This window comes from Onychomys torridus, chromosome 7, assembly GCF_903995425.1.
Source record: "Onychomys torridus chromosome 7, mOncTor1.1, whole genome shotgun sequence".
NCBI lineage: Eukaryota > Metazoa > Chordata > Mammalia > Rodentia > Cricetidae > Onychomys > Onychomys torridus.
Window position 1 is genome coordinate 39,605,534 of NC_050449.1, and position 20,337 is coordinate 39,625,870.

General features: G+C 43.8%; 1 protein-coding gene and 1 pseudogene across 4 annotated transcripts in view; both read left to right on the forward strand.

Annotated features, from left to right (window-relative positions):
- Positions 1-20,337, forward strand: part of Sik3 (SIK family kinase 3) — a 215,713-nt gene that overhangs the window by 137,878 nt on the left and 57,498 nt on the right. For all 4 annotated transcript variants that reach the window (XM_036193546.1, XM_036193545.1, XM_036193548.1 and 1 more), the window contains exon 4: positions 6,223-6,384. In XM_036193546.1, the coding sequence (XP_036049439.1) occupies positions 6,223-6,384 (162 nt within the window). The remainder of the gene's footprint in view (positions 1-6,222; positions 6,385-20,337) is intronic.
- On the forward strand, positions 12,094-13,138 carry LOC118586894 (annotated as a pseudogene).

The following is a 20,337-nucleotide window of genomic DNA, read 5'->3' on the forward strand; positions in this document are numbered from 1 at the left end:
GGCCCTATAAAAATCAGTCATTCTTTATACATTGTTGTAAATGGGCTTGGTATCAAAAGGCTAGTACTTAAAAAAACGTAAAATGCCCTTAGTTTACAAACCCTACTTAGTGGCAAGGTTTGTAAATGAGTAAAAAGTGAATGTTTTAAAAGGTAATGTAGTCAGGCCTCTGGACTGGTAGATTCTGCACCCACAGATAGTTGCACTTGAATTAGTTGGTATTTCCCTTATCATTGTTCTTCAAACAATACGTATATGTGAAGTGCTTCACGTGTGCCGGATACTGTATCAGGTGCAAGACACAGCAATGCACATAGGATGCACAGATATGTAGTTAGAAGATAATAAAGCGTGACAAATAGGGGGAGGGAGGGAGCAGTGCAGAGTTGTCTCATAGGCTGCTCTTGGTGGGGGAGGACCAGAGTTCAATTCTCAGCACTCACATAGTTTCTCACAACCTTCTGTAACTTCTGTGCAGGGGATCTGATGCCCTCTTCTGGCTTGTGTGGGCACCAGGCGTGCACACGGCATGTAGATAAGCATGCCAATACAACACCCAAACACATACAATAAAATAACAAGGGCAGTCAAGTCAGGACTCGGGGAGAGGCTCTATATACTGGGAAAATTCACGTATTACTGGGAGAAATAAGGAAAGAACAGAGAGGTTCCTAAGGCAAGAGTGCTGCTTCTGTGTTTGACCATGACAGCGTAGTGCAGGGAGAACTCTGGGTTAGAAGAATATTTCTGTGTCTTTTGGAGCCAGGAGGAAGGACAAGCTTATTTACACTTGTGTGCATCTGTGAAGACATTCTCACAAAGGGGTAACTTCTCAGAAAGAATTGGTGCTGCCTCTTGATTACAGTGGGAAAGCTGCACATCTGCATGTGTGGTAAACACCACAGAACTGTGCACATCAGACCCCTGGCAGAGTCTGGATTCTGCTACTGTTGTAAAACCGGGTAAGATTTTGCCATCGAGGGAGACAGTGAAGGTACAAGAGACCTGTTTGGATCAATGCCTTGTGATTGTGTAGAGCAGATGCAGGGAGTCTAGGGCAGAGCTGCGGATAATGCTTGGGAGTAAACAAAAGGTCTCAGTTATCTGGAAGGTAGCTGGTGGCTGTCCACCCCAGTTTGTGACTCTAGAAAGGGTGGAGATTAGAGTGAGGACTAACTGGATTCTGGCTCCTTTTGGGGGTGGAATTAGTAGATTGTGTTGATGAGTTGGATGGTGAGTCTGGGGGAAGAAAGACACAGTGCGCCCAAGTCCTTGATCTAGACCACTAGCAAGATGGAGAGGCTGTAAGAAGCACTTACAGCATGCTGAGGAGCCTGCTGAGTGCTGGATGGAGGTTCAGCCAGGAAACGGAGCAGCAAACCCGCTTCCTCTACCCCGAAGCAGCCTGACCTTCAAGGTAGAGGGCAGTAGGGTAGCAGAGTGAGTGCTCTCTCTCCTTAACCTGCTTGCGGGTTATTTTGGCCTGTCCTGGCTCTTTTGGAAAGAAGCATTTGTTTCATAAGCAGGAAGCCGTTTCCATGGGTGTAGGAAGAAGAAATGGTAGAACCAAGTGGCAAAGTAAAGAGCTGCTGGTTATGGTTAGCCTGGAATGGGCAGACATGTTTTCAGGTAGCCACATGAGACCCGCAGAGGATACCTTCCCCCTGGCTAGGCCAGGCTTACCTTTCATCCCGGGAATGCACTTTCTGCCCATTGCTTGACCTGCAGTGGTTTCCATCAGCTGCAAGTGTAGATGATTGGATACATTCTGCACTGAGTGGAAAAGTGACTTATTTTAAGAAATGTTAGCTCTCTGCCACTGTCCCATTAGAGGCATACTTGTCAGACTCCCTTGGAGCTGCTCTAGGCAAGCAAAGACCCGCCTATGTGGGTTTCTGTTCTTTGAAAGGTTAGAACCTGATATAGCACAAGGGCTCCCACCTCCTCCTCATGGACCAGGAGACTGGGACAAAATTCGAGTGACTTCTGAGGCAGGTTTATGTGCTAATGCTGTAGAAGTCAGAGGTTATTCTGTCACCCCTCAGAGGGTGTGTGAGCCTCAGAGTGTCACTAGAATTTGCAAAACTTCATGGGAGAGAACAGATGATGTGGAAAGAAGTCCAGAGCCAAGTGACCTAGGATGATTGGCAAGTGAGGAGAAGAACCCGGGCTCCACATGGAGACTTGCCCTGTCTTGTACTTTAGCTGTCTGGAGCCGTGCTGCAGATGAAGAAAACTTTACCTCAGTCCCACATTTCTACATGAAGGGTAAACTGTGATGAAAAGGGTCTGTGTGACTGACTTTACATAGCAGGTGTCTCCTTGATGTCTGCCTAGGTGGGAGGAAGGGCAAGAATCTAGAGTATCAGAAGCTAGCTTCCCGGGGACAGTTGAGCTGAGTGGTTCTATAGAGCTTGTTTTAGAAGCTAAGACATAGGAGACCTAGCTCACCCAAGGCTTGGAGGAAGTCCAATGACTCTTCTGAGTTCCTTATAGCTGCAATCCTGACAAAGATCGGATTGTGTTTTTCTTTGGCTGTTGAGTGTATTCCGGACCCTCTGGGTGAAAGTACCCCAGTGTTGATTCAGTGTGACTGTGTAAGTGTAGGCTCTGCATTTCTCTGCATTTCTCCACTAGAGGTGAAATAGCCCATCTGGACTTGAGTTTTTGCTTCTTGCCTCCTGAGCATATAGGAATATAAAGCAACCACTTGTCAGAAGGCCACTGAAAGGCAGGTCTCTGCAGGCTGTTGGTTTCCTGGCACACCCACCTGACCTTAGACTGAGAGCAAACTAATGGGTGGGGGAATCCAGTGGATGAAAAGACAAGATGAGGCTAAGGTGTGAGCGAGCCTGAGCCCCTAAGACAGTGCTGAAGATGAAGAGCACAGAGCGCCAGCTAAGAGCAGCGTGGGCGTACATGCTGGACCAGGAGGAAAGCCACTTAAAGAAGTGATGGCCACACTTGTCCTTGCAGTTACAGGAACGGTGGGGGATGCTTGTAGTTGCAGTTCTGGGTGCTGTGCAGATCCCAGTCTACCCAGTATGCTGCCACTAATGCCTTCCACCCAGCACCCTGAACAGCGATGGCTGGTGTGTAGAATAGTTCTGGAAGCACCACAGACTGATGGAGAGCTCGGAGCTCCATTAACAAAATGCTGAAATATTCCCTGCATGGCACTGAGTGAACCTTTAAAACATGTAAAATGTGTTTTAAAATGTCTTTGAAAATTCAAGTTTTGTCATATGTGATAACTCAAACAAAGTACAAGTTTATCCTCAAATGCAGGAGCTTTTCACTGGTCCTGGCATGTGAAAAGTTGATTCCATTTAGCAGGCTGGGAGCCAGGGGTATTGGCAGTGTAAGTGTTTTGTCCAGGGACAACCAATGTGTCATTATGAAGATAAAACAGAGCTAGGCTGCATTCCACCAGCTGGCCCCTACAACAGTTTTGAGAACTTTCCAATAGTTTTAGAAAATAAGGTACTTAGACATTTATAAAGAAGTTTTTTTAAATGAAAGAAAATCACTTATTTTGGAAATCACAGAATTAATCATTCTGTCATGTTTAAGGCACTTTGATGTGTTTTGGTAATTAGTATTTACAGCCAGACGAATGTCTCTGGGCATTTTAATTAGTGGGTGGCTTGGCCAAATGAGCTTCTCTGGTGGTAACCCTTCAGAGGAGTTTAGTCTTACGTTTCTCAAGAAGAGCAGTCTCCTCAAAGCTCTTTAATTAGACCAAGTTTAGCAACTAAAGCATATTATTAGAATAATTAGACCTCTCTTAGGGGAAGGGAGGAGGGGTCAGAGAACAAGTCCTGTTAGAGAGTGATCATTTAAAATCTAGTGTCCTGCCTCTGGTGGGTGTCCAGTTCCAGAGAGGCTTGCTATGTTGCCATCCCCAGTCTGGGACTTCATATTGTTAAGAGTTCCCTAAACACCCCAGTAAAATCTCATCTGTCCATCCCATTTCCATCCTGGAGACTTCTTGTCCTCCCCTTGCCTCCCAAATAAGTTGCGAGGTTGTTTTTTTGTTTGTTTGTTTGTTTGTTTTGTTTTGTTTTGTTTTTTAAAGGGGAAAGCTTTAAAGGTCTTGTAAATAAAACATTATAACAATTCTTTCAAGGATTGTTTGTCTGTTTTTAGGGCTGTGAAACAGTCTTCCTTGGTAGCCTAGGCCTGCCTCAAACAAGATCCTCATCCTCCCAAGAACTGGGATATAGGCTTGTTTGCCACACCTGGCTTGAGGAATCTTTTTTAGTAATTTATGTACTTATAATAATGTGTGTACGTGTGTGCGTGTGTGCATGTACATCATGGTCACACTCTAGGGTGTGTCCCTTGCTGTCAAAATGTAATTTGTATTCTTTGAAAATTTGCCATGTAGACGGGCGTCCCTCTAGCTGCCTGCCTCGCCTTCTCCCTGGTCCTTGGCTGTCTTCTCTGTCTCTTGGACATTGGTCATCGCTGGTGGCACTTTAGCCTGGGTTCCATTTCCTTCTAAGTTTTCAAAAAGATGGCTCTCTCTAGGCCTGTGGGTGAGATGTCACCAAAATAATTGGGTGATTTCAGTGAACTGCTATTAATAAGTGGTCACATGTATATCTATATTGCCTAATTCTGCACTTTTTTATTATTTCAGGATACATATGATAACATTCTAATGGCAAATGTGTCCTTTTTCAGCTGGACCATTTGGTTAAAGGACTTTTCATAGGAGGTTGTTACAAGTTTCCAACAGGACATGCTGTGACATTTCTCTAAGATTTATTTTATTTTAATTTATGTATGTGTGTCTGTGTGAGTGAATGCCATGTGTGGAGGCCAGAAAAGGAGTAAGTTCCCACAGAGCTAGAGTTACAAGTGGCTGTGAAGGTCCAGCATGAGCACTGGGAACAGAACCCGAGACAGGGCTTCCCGGTGTAACACCAGCTCTAGCTGTCTTGGAGCTTGATCTGTAGACCAGGCTGGCCTTGAACTCAGAGATCCATCTGCCTCTGCCTCCAAGATGCTGGGATTAAAGGTGTGCACCGCCATGCCCAGCCAGTATACACTCTTAATCTGGGCAGCTGTCATAATGTACAGCTAGGTTAAGGTGTGTGTTCCATCAGCTCAGTATCAACCTAGTGCCTTACTCTGTAGGAATGTACTTCCAAAACTTGCTGCGATGATTATGGGGCAATCACATTGTTTTTCGGTCTTGAGGACAGCCTGATCTCTACAGAGCCTGTCACAATGAGGTTGTTTGTTGTTTGCTTTTCCCCCTCTATCCTCACAACTCCGGCTATTGATCTTTTTTTTTTTTTTCTTGGTAGAATCCTTGGTTTTCAGTTAATATTATGTGTAATAATTAATATCATAGTTCTAAGAACAGCGTATTCAGATATAACGATATATATGCATTGGTAAGTGACCAAAGAAATATGTTTTTATGTCAAATTATAGGACTTTGAGAAAGTAGGAGATGTCAGCCTGGACAGAGCCCCACAGAAAGCCAGTCTCCTGCCTCGTGCATCCACTCTGTTCTGAGATGATTGATTGCTATGACTCTGCTTTTTGACACTCTTCAAACACAGGAAATGCTTCTGATGCTATCTGCATGTGTGTTTGCTTATGTACATGGAGTCTTTTGCAGTGGGGTTATGAAAAGGAAGGTGTTAAGTGTTATGATTCTTGAAAAATAGCACTAAGCCCTGAGAATACTTTTTTCTTATGGTGGTGCAATGTGTACTCTTACACACCCTCATCACAGCAGGCTCAGGCTTAGAGTATTTTGGGTTCTTAGTTTTGGGTGAGTTTTTATGGATGTGCACAGGAATGTGCCTTGTTCTCCTTCAGTTGTGTTCAGGTTTTGTTTGTTGGTTTGCTTTATATTTATTATATGTGTATAAGTGTACTGTGTGTGTGTGTGTGTGTGTGTGTGTGTGTGTGTACACACATACCACAGGCATACCTGGTACCCAAGGAGGTCAGAAGAAGGGATCAGATCTCGTGGAATTGGAATCATAGATGGTTATGAGCCACCATGTGTGTGCTAGGAACTGAACCTGGGTCCTCTGCAAGAGCAGCCACTGCTCTTAACCACTGAGCCACCTCTCCAGCCCCTCTGTTCACTTTTGAACTCTGGTATCGGGTGGGTTCTTCACTTACCTCCTTAAGCTGCCTGTGGAGTTTGCCAGCATCTTGGGTAGGTACTGACTGTGCTCTTGTTCACCACAGACCATCTAGTGGCCCACGGGAGAATGGCAGAGAAGGAAGCTCGGCGGAAATTCAAGCAGATTGTCACAGCTGTGTATTTTTGCCACTGTCGGAACATCGTTCATCGCGATTTAAAAGCTGAAAATTTGCTTCTGGACGCCAATCTGAATATCAAAATAGCAGGTGAGGTGTGTGCTGGATGTGTGTGGTGAAGGCAGGAGAGAGGATAGAGGAGCTGTCAGTCAAGGTTCTTAGAGCGAGGGGCGAGAACTCCTTATTTTAAAAAAAAACCAAAAAACCATGGTGAAAGTAGGGACAGTTTAGCCTTAAAAAAAAATCAGGCGGTGGCGGCACACACCTGTAATCCCAGCACTCGGGAGGCAGAAGCAGGCAGATCTCTGTGGGTTTGAGGCTAGCCAGGTCTACAGAGCAAGTTCCGGGACAGCCAGGGCTATACAGAGAAATTCCGTCTGGGTGCTGAACTTCAGTTTGTGCATGCTGAAGATACCACTGAGCTACACCTGCACCCCAGACTTCGCTTTAATAGCCTGAAAATTAGTCAACTTTGAAAGTACATTTTAAAAATATAGTATTAGCAGGAACTCCTTAGGAAGAAAGGAAGAAGTAGTATTTCAAATTCTGTTACTTTGTTTGGTAAGTCCTTTGTAAATAATGAAGAATAAATTTTGTTTTTGTTTTGGTATTTGTTTGTTTGTTTGTTTCCCAAGACAGAGTTTCTCTATATAAGAACAGTCCTGGCTGTCCTGGATCTTGCTCTGTAGACCAGATCGGCCTCAATCCACCTGCCTCTGCCTCCCGAGTGCTGGGATTAAACTCATGCACCACCACTGCCTGGATAAATATATTTGTTTTAAATAGAAAGGGAAACTGCTAAAATTAAGTATCAGCTTCTATCGCAAAGGTTGGTTTGTACCACCATGGACGTAGAGTCTGCTTATTCTACAGGCTGTATTTGTAAGGGTTTTGTAAGAATAGCTTTTACAATGCCCCCAAAGCATAATATAATGTTTATTTAAACCTGCTTTATCTCTTAAGACGTGAAAAGGTTGTTTAGGGTCTATTGAGATCTTTCTGAGTATTTTCTTCTCTTCCCACATTTATAAATACGTTCGTCCAGGTCGCATAATAAATCCACTAAGGGTATTAGCCTTTTCCCCGTCCAGCCTTTATCTCATATTGCACTAGTCTCCCACCTAAGTTCTCACATTTCTTTCTTGTGGCTTACACTTGTTGCCCTGACCTGTCAGCATTTGCCTGACAGATACACGCTCATCTCCTACAGGTTAGGAGAAAGCCAGTGCACACAACTATAAATAGAAACATAGGTATTTTCTGTTCTTGGACAGTTTCTAGTGTTACATTGTATGTCCCTTATCTCCCAGAGGCAAACCAGAGTGGCTCATGCTGAAAACTGAAGTATTGTTAGAATATAATTGCCTTGGAAAGCCGCGGAGTCAAGAGCTCTTCTCAGATTTCCTGCTAAGCAGGGCAGGAGTTGAGAATTCAGATTTGTATATTCTTCCAGATCAAGGATCCTAAGCAAGCACCTGCCAGCCGCGACGCTTTTGTCTCTTAGGTGTTGACGTACCTGTTCCGTCCTAGCGTCACCCAACTCTGTACTTATCTCAGACTGAGGGCTGTATTCTTGTTCAGAACGTCACACGGTTTGTCTCTGCGTTGCGCCCGGCACGACAGAGCAGGCAGGAAGCAAAGGTTCTCTTGCGTTTGAGACTAAGCCAGGCACTCTCAGCCATCCCGCCTCAGCCTGTCAAAGGACGATACTTCACAGAACACCCTCCTTTTCCTTTGTCTTTATGTCCATTGGAGCTGTTCTCATAGGATTGGGGAATGTGGAAAGACCTGGCAATTTCGAACCTTCGTTTGTAATTATTTTTGGTAGCTTCAGTGAAATTAATTATTAATAAAGCCTACCAAAGCTCACAGAACTCGGAAGTGTGGTACAAGGGAGACAGAGGCAGGAGGACCTTGAGTCTGAGGACAGCCTGGCATGTATAGCAAGACTCATCTTAAAAACTGTAAAGTGCAACAGGCTTCCTGTTAGTGAAACAAATTAGCACAAACTCCATGGTTCCACGTACAATGGTTTTCCAATCAGTTCTGGAAGCCAGTAGTCCAAAACATGCCTTCAAAGCTAACATCTGGGTTTGAGCAGGCCTGCTTCCTGGAGGACCCAAAGAGAAAATGCAGATTCCTGCCCTCTTTTACCTTATAGAGATGACTTCCTTGGTGTAGGCCTCATCCTCATGGCACTCCCCCATCATCTGTTGTTGTGACATTGGTCTTCCTGATTCTGCCATACTGTAGGGAGTCCTGTCATTACATCGGGTCCTCCTAGATGATCCAAGGCCACCTCTGCAGCTTACAATTGTTAATTTGGTCACTTGCACACAAAGCTCCTTTTTCTGTGTAATGTAATGCATTCACAAATATGGGGTGGTTGGAACACAGATGTGTTTGGAGGGCATTATTCAGGTCCATCAGAGTGTCATCCCTAGGGCTCTTGGATTATTAAAATAGTTTAAAGTCCCTCTTGATAATTTATAGTTTTATTCTGCATACATAACCTAAGGTTAACGTGTGTTTTTATGTGTTTGTCCTACGTTGTTTTTACACTTCCATGGTTTGTGAGTCCTACTTTAGATCTATTCTGATTAATGAACTTCCTGTGTCATTGAGTTTTTCAGGGACAAACAGAGTAAAGTCTGACGTCATTGAGAATTCAAACTGGAAATCACTGAAAGATTAGGGCAAGGTAGTTTTTCAAAAAAATTGTTCAAGCAGTTGAAAGAAATCGGAGGAGTCCCAGCAGTGTCTGCTGGTGCGGCGTCAAAGACAACGAGGGTGCTGGCAGCCGGCCTCAGGCCTCTGGCTTTAACACATTCACTTGGGCACAGTTTTAAAGTTCATCTTAAGTGTTTACATTTTTAGTATTTGTTTTCAGAGCAAAACAAAGACTAAATTGGGACGCTAGTTCATGGTCTGCTACAATGTCTACTGTTTATCTATAAATGAATGCTCATGAAGTCTTTCTTTTGCATGCCCTTTATTTGCACATGGATTAGAATTCTCATTTGTACCTGCCACATCTTCCTAGAACACTAAAGGATGACTGCAAGAATACCTTAGTGGGAGCCAAGTAGACATGACTAAGTACAGAGTGGGTTGGATAGCTTTGATAGGATATTGTTGATAAGATACGAAATCAACTTTAAGAGCCAAAATCAGCTATTAGAGCCATGGTCTTTTCAATACCATATTAGAAGCGTTAAGAAGAAGCCATTGTATATGAAAGACACGTACATACGTGAAAGAAAATGAATTGTTGTCTGTTTTGGGGTATGTGTGTAGGTGTGTGTTAGAGGAAAGAGTCTTTTTATATAGCTCAGGCCGGCCTCTAACTCAAGACCCTCCTATTGCAGTCTCCCAGATAGCTTGTCCTGTAGGTATATGCTACCATCTCTACCTGAAAAAACAGTGTTTGGTTCATTTTATTAAGATGGTGTTAGTCCTGGGGTACACCTCTAGTAGGCTAAGGTAGGAGGATTTTGAGTTTGAGGCCAGTGTGGGCAACTTGTTAAGACCGGATCTCAAAAAATAAAAAGGGCCGGGCGGTGGTGGCGCATGCCTTTAATCCCAGCACTCGGGAGGCAGATGCAGGCGGATCTCTGTGAATTTGAGGCCAGCCTGGGCTACAGAGCTAGATCCAGGAAAGGCGCAAAGCTACACAGAGAAACCCTGTCTTGAAAAACAAAAAACAAAACAAAAAAAGAAAAAAAAAGAAAAGTATCCCCCCCCCCCATAAAGCTCTAGAAAGGTAATAAATAAATAAATAAATAAAAAAGGATGGGAAATGTTCAGCTGGAGAATGCTTCCTAGCATGAATTAGGTTCTGGGTTCAATCCTTGAAACCACCAAAAAGGGATCCCCAGTCTTTAACAGCTTATCTTTAAGCCATTAATGTTAATGTTAAGGAGCAAATTAATTTGGAACTAATAAAAACCTCAATTAAGAAATTAACATTTTTATGCCAATATTTATCCAAGTAGTTTTGGTTTTAAAGCATTCTGGTGGCCTAGCTGATCAAGGCACTTGCTACCAAGTTTGATGACCTGAGCTCCATCCCCAGGACACACATGATGGAAGGAGGAAACTGACCTTCGAAAGCTGTCCTCTGATCTCCACACACATGATACAGATATATTGCCTGCCCCAATAAATAAATCAGTGTAAAAGAGAATTTTTGAGGTAGCTCTTACTGTGTGGGCCTGGCTTGGCTCTATGTAGATCAGGCTGTCCTTGAGCTCAGAGACCTACCTGCCTCTGCCTCCTGAGTGTCACCATGCCTAACTCTCTCTCTCTCTCTCTCTCTCTCTCTCTATCTATATATATATATATATATATATATATATATATATGTATGTATGTATGTTTGTATGTTTGTTTGTTTGTTTGAGACAGCATTTCTCTGTGTTGCCTTCGCTGTCCTGGAACTCACTCTGTAGATCAGGCTGTCCTAGAACTCACAGAGATCCACCTGCCTCTGCCTCCCAAGTACTGGGATTAAAGGTATGTACCACCACCGCCCAGCTATATTTTTTTTAAAGCATATATCAACTGGATGTAGTTGTTCATATCTATAACTGTTACACTTGGATGCAGAGGCAGGAGTCTTGCTGTAAATTCAAGGCTAGCCTTAGCTACATAGTGAATTCCAGGCCAAGACTGCAAAGTGGAATCCTACGTCAAATAAATAAATAAATAAGATTGTGTTCATTGTAGAAAATGAATAAGTTTTTCTGGTTTTGTTTGTATTATTTTCACTTTTGTAATGAATTACTGTGATAATACATGTTTAGTAGTTGATACTATGAAAACATAAGCTACCCTAGTGTCCATGCTAGTCTAGTGAGGGCCCTAATGAAGGATGTAGTCCCTTGGTGTGAAGGTAGACTCATGGGTAGCTAATAAGAGTCATCCATGGTTTCATACTTCCCAGTTTTTTGTGTCTATTAATTTTTCTACATCTATTTCTAGAGAGAAGGAAAATTCACTATACAGTTGTTTCTTCTTGGTTGTGGAATTTAAAAATTCTTCTTATGGCAGTAACAAACCTGTCTTCCGTAGACTCTCTTCAGTGGTGTTTATTGTGAGTGGCTCCCTAGTTAGGCTCCAGCACCTTCAGGCAGAGTTGCAAAATCTGGAGCTAAGGAAACATGGGGTTAGCTGGGGCCTCAGCCATTGTTTCAAAAGGCTCCTTGTTCAGGCTGCTCAGGAGCAAACAGAATGTGAAAAGTGACTCTTGCCCACAAGGATCTGAGGTCCACTAGGGCCCCAAACATTCAGACCGCTGACAGTTAGATAATACCAGAATTGTGTTACACAAGAGCTATCACATGTATCACTTAACGCTTTCGAGGCTTTAACTTCCAAAATGAATTTCTGAGGACCCGCATCCTTGCAGACTTCTGGTGGATTCTTAGCCTTTAACCCTCTGTTTTTCATGTTTCAGATGTGTGAGGTTCTGTAGAAAGTCAGTCAGAAGGGAACATAGGCTGACTTTCAGCACACAGCCCACATCCTTGGCTGTGTTTAATTGCTTCAGCTACCAAGTTACAGTTCCATGTAACAGAGACATGCTGCTAGGCACACTGGCGTGTTGCCCCATTAATGATATGTTGTAATCACCATGCACTTTCATAGGCTTCAGTTTCTAAAACTCCAGCACATTGGGAATCTGCAGGATCCCTAAGTGCATTCTGTTTGCCGCCTCGTACCACTTCATTAGCACACCCCTACTGTGAAGAAGAACCTCAATAATCAGACCCCCTGCTTGGGGTGCCCACCTCCCCGATGGCCAGACACCTAGCTTCAGACTTTGCATCCCTACCAGATGGAAGTGATGGGTCAGGAGGGCTGGAGCCATGCTGATTGGATACTTGGACATGGCTAAACTTCCAAGGCCCTTCAGGAGGGCCTGAAATTGGGCCACAGGTTGGGCCAGGCTTGGAGCTCCTCATATCCCCTGCATTGGAGTTCTGTGGAGGGATAACATACGGTGGACCTCAAGTTGAACTGGGACTAATGCCTCAAGTTGGCCTGGAGACTGCACCCCGAGGGACCCCAAGGGACATGCAGGAGGAGCCAGAGTGGGGAGCAACTCAGAGGGGGCCTCCACTGGGCCCTGTACTGTCCACCTCAGTACTGTGAAGTTGGAGGAGGTGGAATCAAGTCCCATGGACTCCCAGCAAATGAAGGCCCTGAAGAAGGAATTAGAGCAGTTTGTCAAGCCCTGGAAGCAGAAGAGGATCACCTTGGGGTACACCCAGGTGACATGAAGCTCACCCTGGACGTTCTCTTTAGAAAGGTGTTCAGCTAGATGGCCATCTCCCTTTGCGGTCCTGCAGCTCAGCTTCAAGAACATGTGTAAGCTGTGGCCCCTGCTGGAGAAGTGGGTGGAGGAAGCTGAGAACCTTCAGGAGATGTGTGAAGCAGAGACCCTGGTGCAGGCCCACAGGAGAAAGCAGAGAAGCACTGAGAACTGCATGGGGGGAAACCTGGGGAACATATTTCTGCAGTGCCCGAAGGCCATCCTGCAGCACATCAGCATCAGCACCAAGCAGCGTGGGCTGGAGAAGGATGTAGTCCCAGTGTGCCTCTGTAGCCAGCACCACACGGTAAACGAGCAAACACTGCTTGTTCTCAATGAGAGCAGTGTGAGGCTGCAGGGTCTCCTTTCGCAGGGGACCTGCATCCACCAGAGCCCCGTTTTGGTGCCCTGGGTTACAGGAGCCATCATTTCACTCCGCTCCACTCTCAGGTCCTTTTACTGAGGCTGATGCCTTCCTTTCCTTCTGTTCCCGTCCCTGCTTTGGGCTCTCCCGTGCATTCAAACTGAGGCATCAGAGATGCCCAGAGATGGGATGAGCAGAGGGAAAGAGGAGATGGACCAAGAGAACCTGGAGTCTGTGCCACCATGGCTTTGAGATTAAGTTCTTCATTGACTGAGGAGGGATTGGGACGCGGTTGAGGAAGTGTAAGGGAGGTGATGGAGAGAAGAAGTTCAGTGATGCCGCTGATCATGAGCTCATCACTCATCATTTTGTTCTTACATAAAGAAGCCTGAGACACAGTAAAGAAAAAGAAAAAAAGACCCCAATAGCTTTATTGATTCAGATTTCATGCTTATGCCTGTAAAGACATAAATACTTTACTCAAGATGAAACATTTGAGGTAAGGCTTGAAGGATGGTGGGATCAAGAAGGTAGAGGAGAAACTTCAAGAGGCTCAGTCAGCGAATGTGGATGAAGTACCTGCTGTGTAGGCACGGAGACCCTTGGGATGCAGCAGCAGATGAAGCTGTCCCTTCCACGATCACTCTGATGAGAAGAGACATACAGCTCGTACTACAGACTGGGAAAGGTGCAATCTGGCAGGGTAACAGGATGCTTTGTGGCAGAGATAATGCTTTAATCCAGCCGACAATGCAAACACTGAAAGAGAGGAGGCGAGTATGGTCAGGTGAAAAGAGGGACAGTGGAAGGAGTTCAGGGGCAGAAATGGAAGAGCCAGTTGCACGTGGTAGGAGGTGGGATTTCACTCGGGTTCTGCTGGGAAGCTGAGGCATAAGGGCAGTAGAAAGTGCATGGCGCATTTGCAAACAAGCCATGGGTGGCTTTGATTCTGGGACTCCTACAGTGAGGTGGGAGGCAGAAACAGGAGGCTCACTGGGAAGCTAGTGGGTTGGTTAGCCTGTTAGGAGTTCACAGTGCAGCAGAATCAAGAGAGACTCTGCCTCAGAAAACAAGGTAGAAGGAAAGAACCAACTCCCAAAAGTTCTGACCTCCACACGTGTATCATGCATGGCACAGGTGGATGCATTGGGCATGCGCAGTGCACCTTTAAAAGGTGTGGGGACCACGTATAAGAAATAGATTTTCGGGCTGGAGAGATGGCTCAGAGGTTAAGGGGTGCTGCTTGCTCTTCCAAAGGTCCTGAGTTCAATTCCCAGCAACCACATGGTGGCTCACAACTATCTGTAGTGAGATCTGGCGCCCTCTTCTGGCCTGCAGGGATATGTGCAAACAGAATACTGTATACATAACAAATAAATAAATCTTTAAAAAAAAAAAGAAAGAAAGAAAGAAAGAAATAGATTTTCCTTTACTAGATTTTGAAAGTGCTTCACTATTGAGACATAATAAGCCAACTTCAGGATGGATAGAGAGAAAAAGGTTTGGAGAGAGAGGACAGGAAGGTCATAGGACTGCTTAAAAATGCTGCAAAGTGGTAAGGTCCTATGTGAGGATGGTGGCAGCAGACGAAGGAAGGTGGGAAGGGTGACGAACACAGGGGCAAGCAAGGAGAATTTCCAGGACATGGAGGCAGTTGGATATCTGAGCCATCGAGAAGGAATTTCCTATCGAGTATTTGTTTGGAATAGAGATTATGTTTAGCCATCAACAGTAAACATAAATTTCTTTGCAGTGTTCTTTTTTAATTCTTGAAAGCAATTTAAGTCTTGTTCCCAAAGATTAAGTAGTGAGATTTCTGTTTTTTAAAATGTATTTGTGTTTGTGTATGTGTGTGTATCTAAGAAAAACATTAAACATAGCTGGCTTACTCCCTAAAGAAAAGTGCTTTCAAATTTCAGACATTATGAGGATGTTTTGAAAATTGTGGAAACTTATTTTCTTTAACCTAAGGAAGTTGGAAACTTTCCCCCTTTAAATGTCAACTCCCAGAATGGGCTCTAAGAGACAGTTTCCACTCCTGTGTTATTGTTTTAGTTGGCAGTTAAGAGACAGCAGGGACCTCCAGGGTAGCTACAGAAAAGCTAGCCCTTTGGAAGGATTTCCAGAGTGCATAGGTTTAAGGGACAGTGGAAAGCCAGGGCCTCAGTGCAGTGAGAACAGCTTTTTTTTTTTTTAAAGTGGGAAATCAAAACACTTTGTGTGTACAGGGAGAGGACGATGACCCTTTGCAGTCCATGAGAGAATTTTGAGACACTATTGAAGAAAGATGAGGTTGGAAACCTTGGGTTTCTGAGAACTGGTACGCTGTGCTGTGATTGGAACTGCCTGCCTGTCCCCAGAGAGTGATTACTCAGCATTCATCAGTCAGTCCGTTCTTGATTCCCTGACCTAACACTCTTTGTTTGACTTACCCCTCACACCTTCTGGGCTGACGGCCAGAGTTGGGACCCAGAGAAGACTGTGTGGCCTCCTAAATCCAGATCATAATTGAACCTGACTTTTCTGAGTCCCTGGATGGCATGCGACACTCATGTAGAAGGTGCTGAATAACTCCGATACATGTTAAGTGGTTGGAAAGTAAAATCTGAAAAATGGAGACCAGAGAGACAACTCACTGGTTAAGAATGCTTGCCATGCAGCCATGAGGACCAGGGTTTGGATCCCAGCACCCATGTAACAAACCTAGCTAACACTTGTGACTCCAGGTCTGAGGGAATCACTCCTGGCTTCCCACAACTACACAGGTGCAGGCACCTACATGTATGTACACAACAGACATAAATTAATTTTAAAGACTAATTCAAATTGTTTTGTCTCTGGGACCACACTGGTTCTCATTTTTATGAGTTTAGAAATATACTTTTTATCAGTTCTCTTAAAGATCATAAGAGAGCAAGTATAATATTTCTGTATACTCAGTGTTGAACAGAAAAGACCAGTTTGCTAATGGTAGGCCTAGGTATTTTGTTTTTGCTTTAAAAGTACCCTGAGCTATGTAGTCTTTGGCTCTTTGCTCAGGCTGCACACAGCCCACCATTAATTTAACACCTCTAACAGCATACAGGAACCTTCTCTAGCCAGTGATTTATGAGCCTTTTGGTTCCCAGTGGTCCTACAGCTTCATATCTTAAAAAACAATAGTAAAGGGCTGGAGATAGAGCCCAGTGTTAGAGCATCTCTCTAGCATGTTCAGGGTGCTGGGTTTGACCCTCTAGGAGAGGAGAGACAGGAAGAGGGAGTCAGGCACACGCTTATAATCCCAATTTGGGAAATGGAAGCTGTCAAGGACATCATTTGCTACATAGCCAGTTCAAGACCAGCCTGGCATAAAGGAGACCCTGTCTCAACCCCACCCACCCACATACCACAAAGGATAGTGATTTCTCTTGCCTTTTCTATTTTTTAGGGGTTAACAAATGGAGTAGTTCTTTAGGTCTTCCCACCATCCTTGAATGCAGTTATTTGAGTGCCTTTGAGTATAATTTGAGTGTGTCTGCCTTCGGTAGGGCCTAGTGAGCAGGCTTCTCACTCGGCCCAGTCATTGCTCGGTTTCTCTAGGCAGTTGACTGCTATAATAATTTTCAGCAGGAGATAGGTTTCCTTGTATTTTGTTAAACTTATATGTTATGGACTTTTGGACTGTATAAGGAATGAGGAACATTAATGTTGAAACTCAAATTAATGAGAATAAAGGATTAAGTGTGGAATGTTTCCAGATACCCTTTGTCAACTATGAATCACCCTGTTTATCACAGTTACTATATACCATACCAAGAGATGCTTCTAAGGTTCAGAAACCAAATTTTAAAAAACTTAGTATAGACAGATGAACTTACAAACATGATATAGATATACTAAATTCAATTTGTTTGTTTGTTTGTTTTTGTTTTTTGTTTTTCTCTGTGTAACTGCCCTAGCTGTCCTGGAACTCACTTTGTAGACCAGGCTGGCCTTGAAGTCACAGAGATCCGCCTGCCTCTGCCTCCTGAGTGCCACCATTGCCCAGCACTACATTCAAATTTTATATATCCATATATCTATAGATGTACATACTGTGGCACATTCATGGTGTAGTATAATAAATAATTATAATAATGGTCCTAAACTTGATAATCTATTTTATCATTTGAAAAAACAAAACATGAAAATAATTCAAATAAACTGATTTGGTGGTTTTGGTTCAAAAATGTCCACTCTAAATGCCAGGCCATTAAAAGTTTTCACCTATCTTAACTAATGCATTTCAGTGCATATGCAGCTTCTAAAATTAGCAGTATATATCCAATAGAAATGAATATGTTCCCCAAGTAAGTCAGTGTGGGTGCTGTTCATGGTGACAGGCCTTGGCCTTGAACTTCAGGAAGGACTGACTCTTCTGTCGCTTATTTTTCTCTTTTGAGACAGAGGCTAGCCTCAGACTCAAGATCTTCCCGCCTCAGCCTCTGGAATTAAAAAGTGTTTACCACTATACCACATTCCCTTAAATGAGCTGTTTTGTTTCCTGAGGAAGAGGTAGGAGAATTGTGACAGATTTCCATGTGCTATAGGCAGTAAACCACTTTCTCATAAACCAAGTAAAAGCAATAGAATTTTCTTTTAATTTCCTTCTTGGGAGGTTTTAAGGCAGCACTCTGTTTCAGGAGTTTGTGCCAGGGTGTGGTAGTCCACATCTGAAATGGAAGCACTTGCCAGGCAGGGGCAGCGAGATTATGCCTGCAGCAGGATTGACTCAAGGTCAAGGCCGGCCTTCCAGGGTGTTAGAGTGAGAGCCTGAGGTTCCTGTGGTGGAAGGGGGAAAGAACTGACTCCCACGAGCTGTCCTGTGTGCTTGTGTGCACACACATACCGGGCGTGCATTACCCCATCCCCACCCCACGTAACTAGCTAAATGTTTTTAAATGTTGGAAAAAGAAAAGAACAAAAAGGAATAGGAATCAAGAGTTAAAGAATCCTGGTTTCTTGTACAATTAAACATAAAGGAATTTCCCTTATATTCTAATCCAATTAGTAATTTTTCTTGGTCATATTAGAAATTCTCTGAACTCTCCTTTATTTTGTTTTGATCTGTTTTTTTTTTTTTTTCTTTTTCTTTTTGTGGGGGGAAGGTAGTTGGGTTTTGTTTGTTGGTTGGTGGTGTGTTTTTGAGACAGGGTTTCTCTGTGTATCCCTGGCTGTCCTGGAACTCACTCAGTAGACCAGGCTGGCCTTGAGCTCAGAGACCTGCCTGCCTCTGCCTCCTGAGTGCTGAGATTAAAGGCATATACTATCATGCCTGGCCCTTGGCTTTTAATTTGAAAAATACTGTATTTAAATATTGTGTTTGCATTTGGTATCATTAATTTCTGTTTAAATTTTGAAGAGGTCTTTATTGATTGTAGCCTGTAGAAGGTGCACTAAAACTTTGTGTATCATGTGAACCTGCAAGTATTAGGAGCTCTCCGAGTGATGGACCTATATGGCTTAATTTAGTATGATTTAGAATTGTAACTATGATACTGTACATTTAACAGTCCAGTGGGTATTGTCTGTATGTCTTATAGAAAGTGTCTAATTACAGCCCCTTTTAAAATCTACTCAGTACTAAGTCTTAACATGGAGACTGACATTAGCAAGGCTTTTCAAATTTTCTTTCTTATGAGAAGAGTTGGGCAGTGTTATCTGTGATCGAGTAGAGGAGATTGGCTTATTTCTCTCAAAAGAAGGAATTCAGCGATCCCACCTGCTGATGGATGTCGGGAAACCCAGTAAGTTCTTCACTGTGAATGCCAGTGGAATGCTGGCCCAAACCCCCCATGTAGTGGGTACAAGATAGTGACTGAGTTCTGAATTTTCCCTGAAGGGATTTTCCCTGAATGTGTTTTTCAGACTCGAGTCTCTAGCTGTTGCCATTACTTCTTTATTAGCTTCTAGTCAGGAAGTTGAGCCAGGGATTGGAGCAGTTGCTAAACACTGAGGACTTCCCGAAAGTTGTCTTCTGGGTGAACTCATACTGTGACTCCTGGGAGACGTCAGACTCCCCTGTCACCAGTGCTGTCAGCCTGGGAGCCACACAGCCTGCTGTTGTCTTATTCTGCAAAAGAAAAAACAAGTAATCGTAGTTACAAAGCCATGGGTCACATGACTTCCAGAATTAGTTCCTTTTCTGTGCCGTGTTCCATTTTTAACAGCCTGTGAAAACACCCCAATTCTTATTTATATAATTTCTTCCACTTGTTTTGGTCTTTGATTAGTTGTTGTTGTGTTTTTGTTTGTCTGGTTTTGTTTGTTGTTTTTGAGTCATGTCCAGCAGCCATACCCCCCTTTCCCTGTCAGTCCATTGATAAATCAAATAAGGGCCAGAATTAATTCTACTTTGGGCTATTTGTCCCAAGTTGTGACCATGGCCCTCAGAGGCTTGCAGATTTGACAGTATGAAGGATCTAGTCACAGAGTTTCCGAACAAGGCTGGTCACATAGAGACATGCTTGTCCTTCTGCTCCACCTCCCAGACTGTTCACTTATATATATGTCTTGTAGCAGGCAGGAAAGATTAGGTCTCCAGAAAGGTTGGCTGTCAATTACACGTAACCATACTGCTTTGCGCGTGCTAACATCGGAGCTGGCTGAAGGTTATGCCCTGTCTGTTTACATCTGCTTTGGATTGTTCCTTGGTCAACCAGAAAAGAAGTCAATGTTATTACCCTGAAGTGGTGGACCAAATAAGAAAATTTGCTCTTGGAATTGTCCTGATTTTTAAATTAGTGCCACCAGCTCTCCACTCTTTTCTTCTCTACCACATTTCACATACCCAGCTAATGATTGGCTTATTTTTTAGGATACAGTATCACTCACTACCTTATATAGCCACAAGCTCCTCATCTTGCCTAGAACAAAGAGTTTCAAGGCTCAAAATCAATAGCACCTTCTGGTGTTTAAACCATCCTAGATGATGAACATAGGGTTCAAATTAGCCTTCTGCTTTGCATTAAGAGAAAAGGGCTAAGTCATCATTTCAGCCTGCAGACAAATGGGCGTAGGGGTTGGAAAGTAGACTTAACACATCAGGTTGAGTTACTTAGGGCTGGAGAAATAATGACCATAGGCCACCTAAGAGGACTGCTCTACACATATGGCTTCTGGGGTGTGGGGCCAGTATCTAATTTAAGCAATTTCCTTTGTGTGTGCCCACATGCACTGGCCAGCGAGCTCCTGAATCCACCTGCCTCCCTCTCCTCATCACTGGAGTTAGAACTTTTCGTCCACCACACTCAGCTTTGAGGAATCAAACTCAGGTCCTCATGCTTGCACGGCGGTCACTTTACTGGTTGAGTGGCCTTGCCAGCCTTAATGGTTTTTTTTCTGT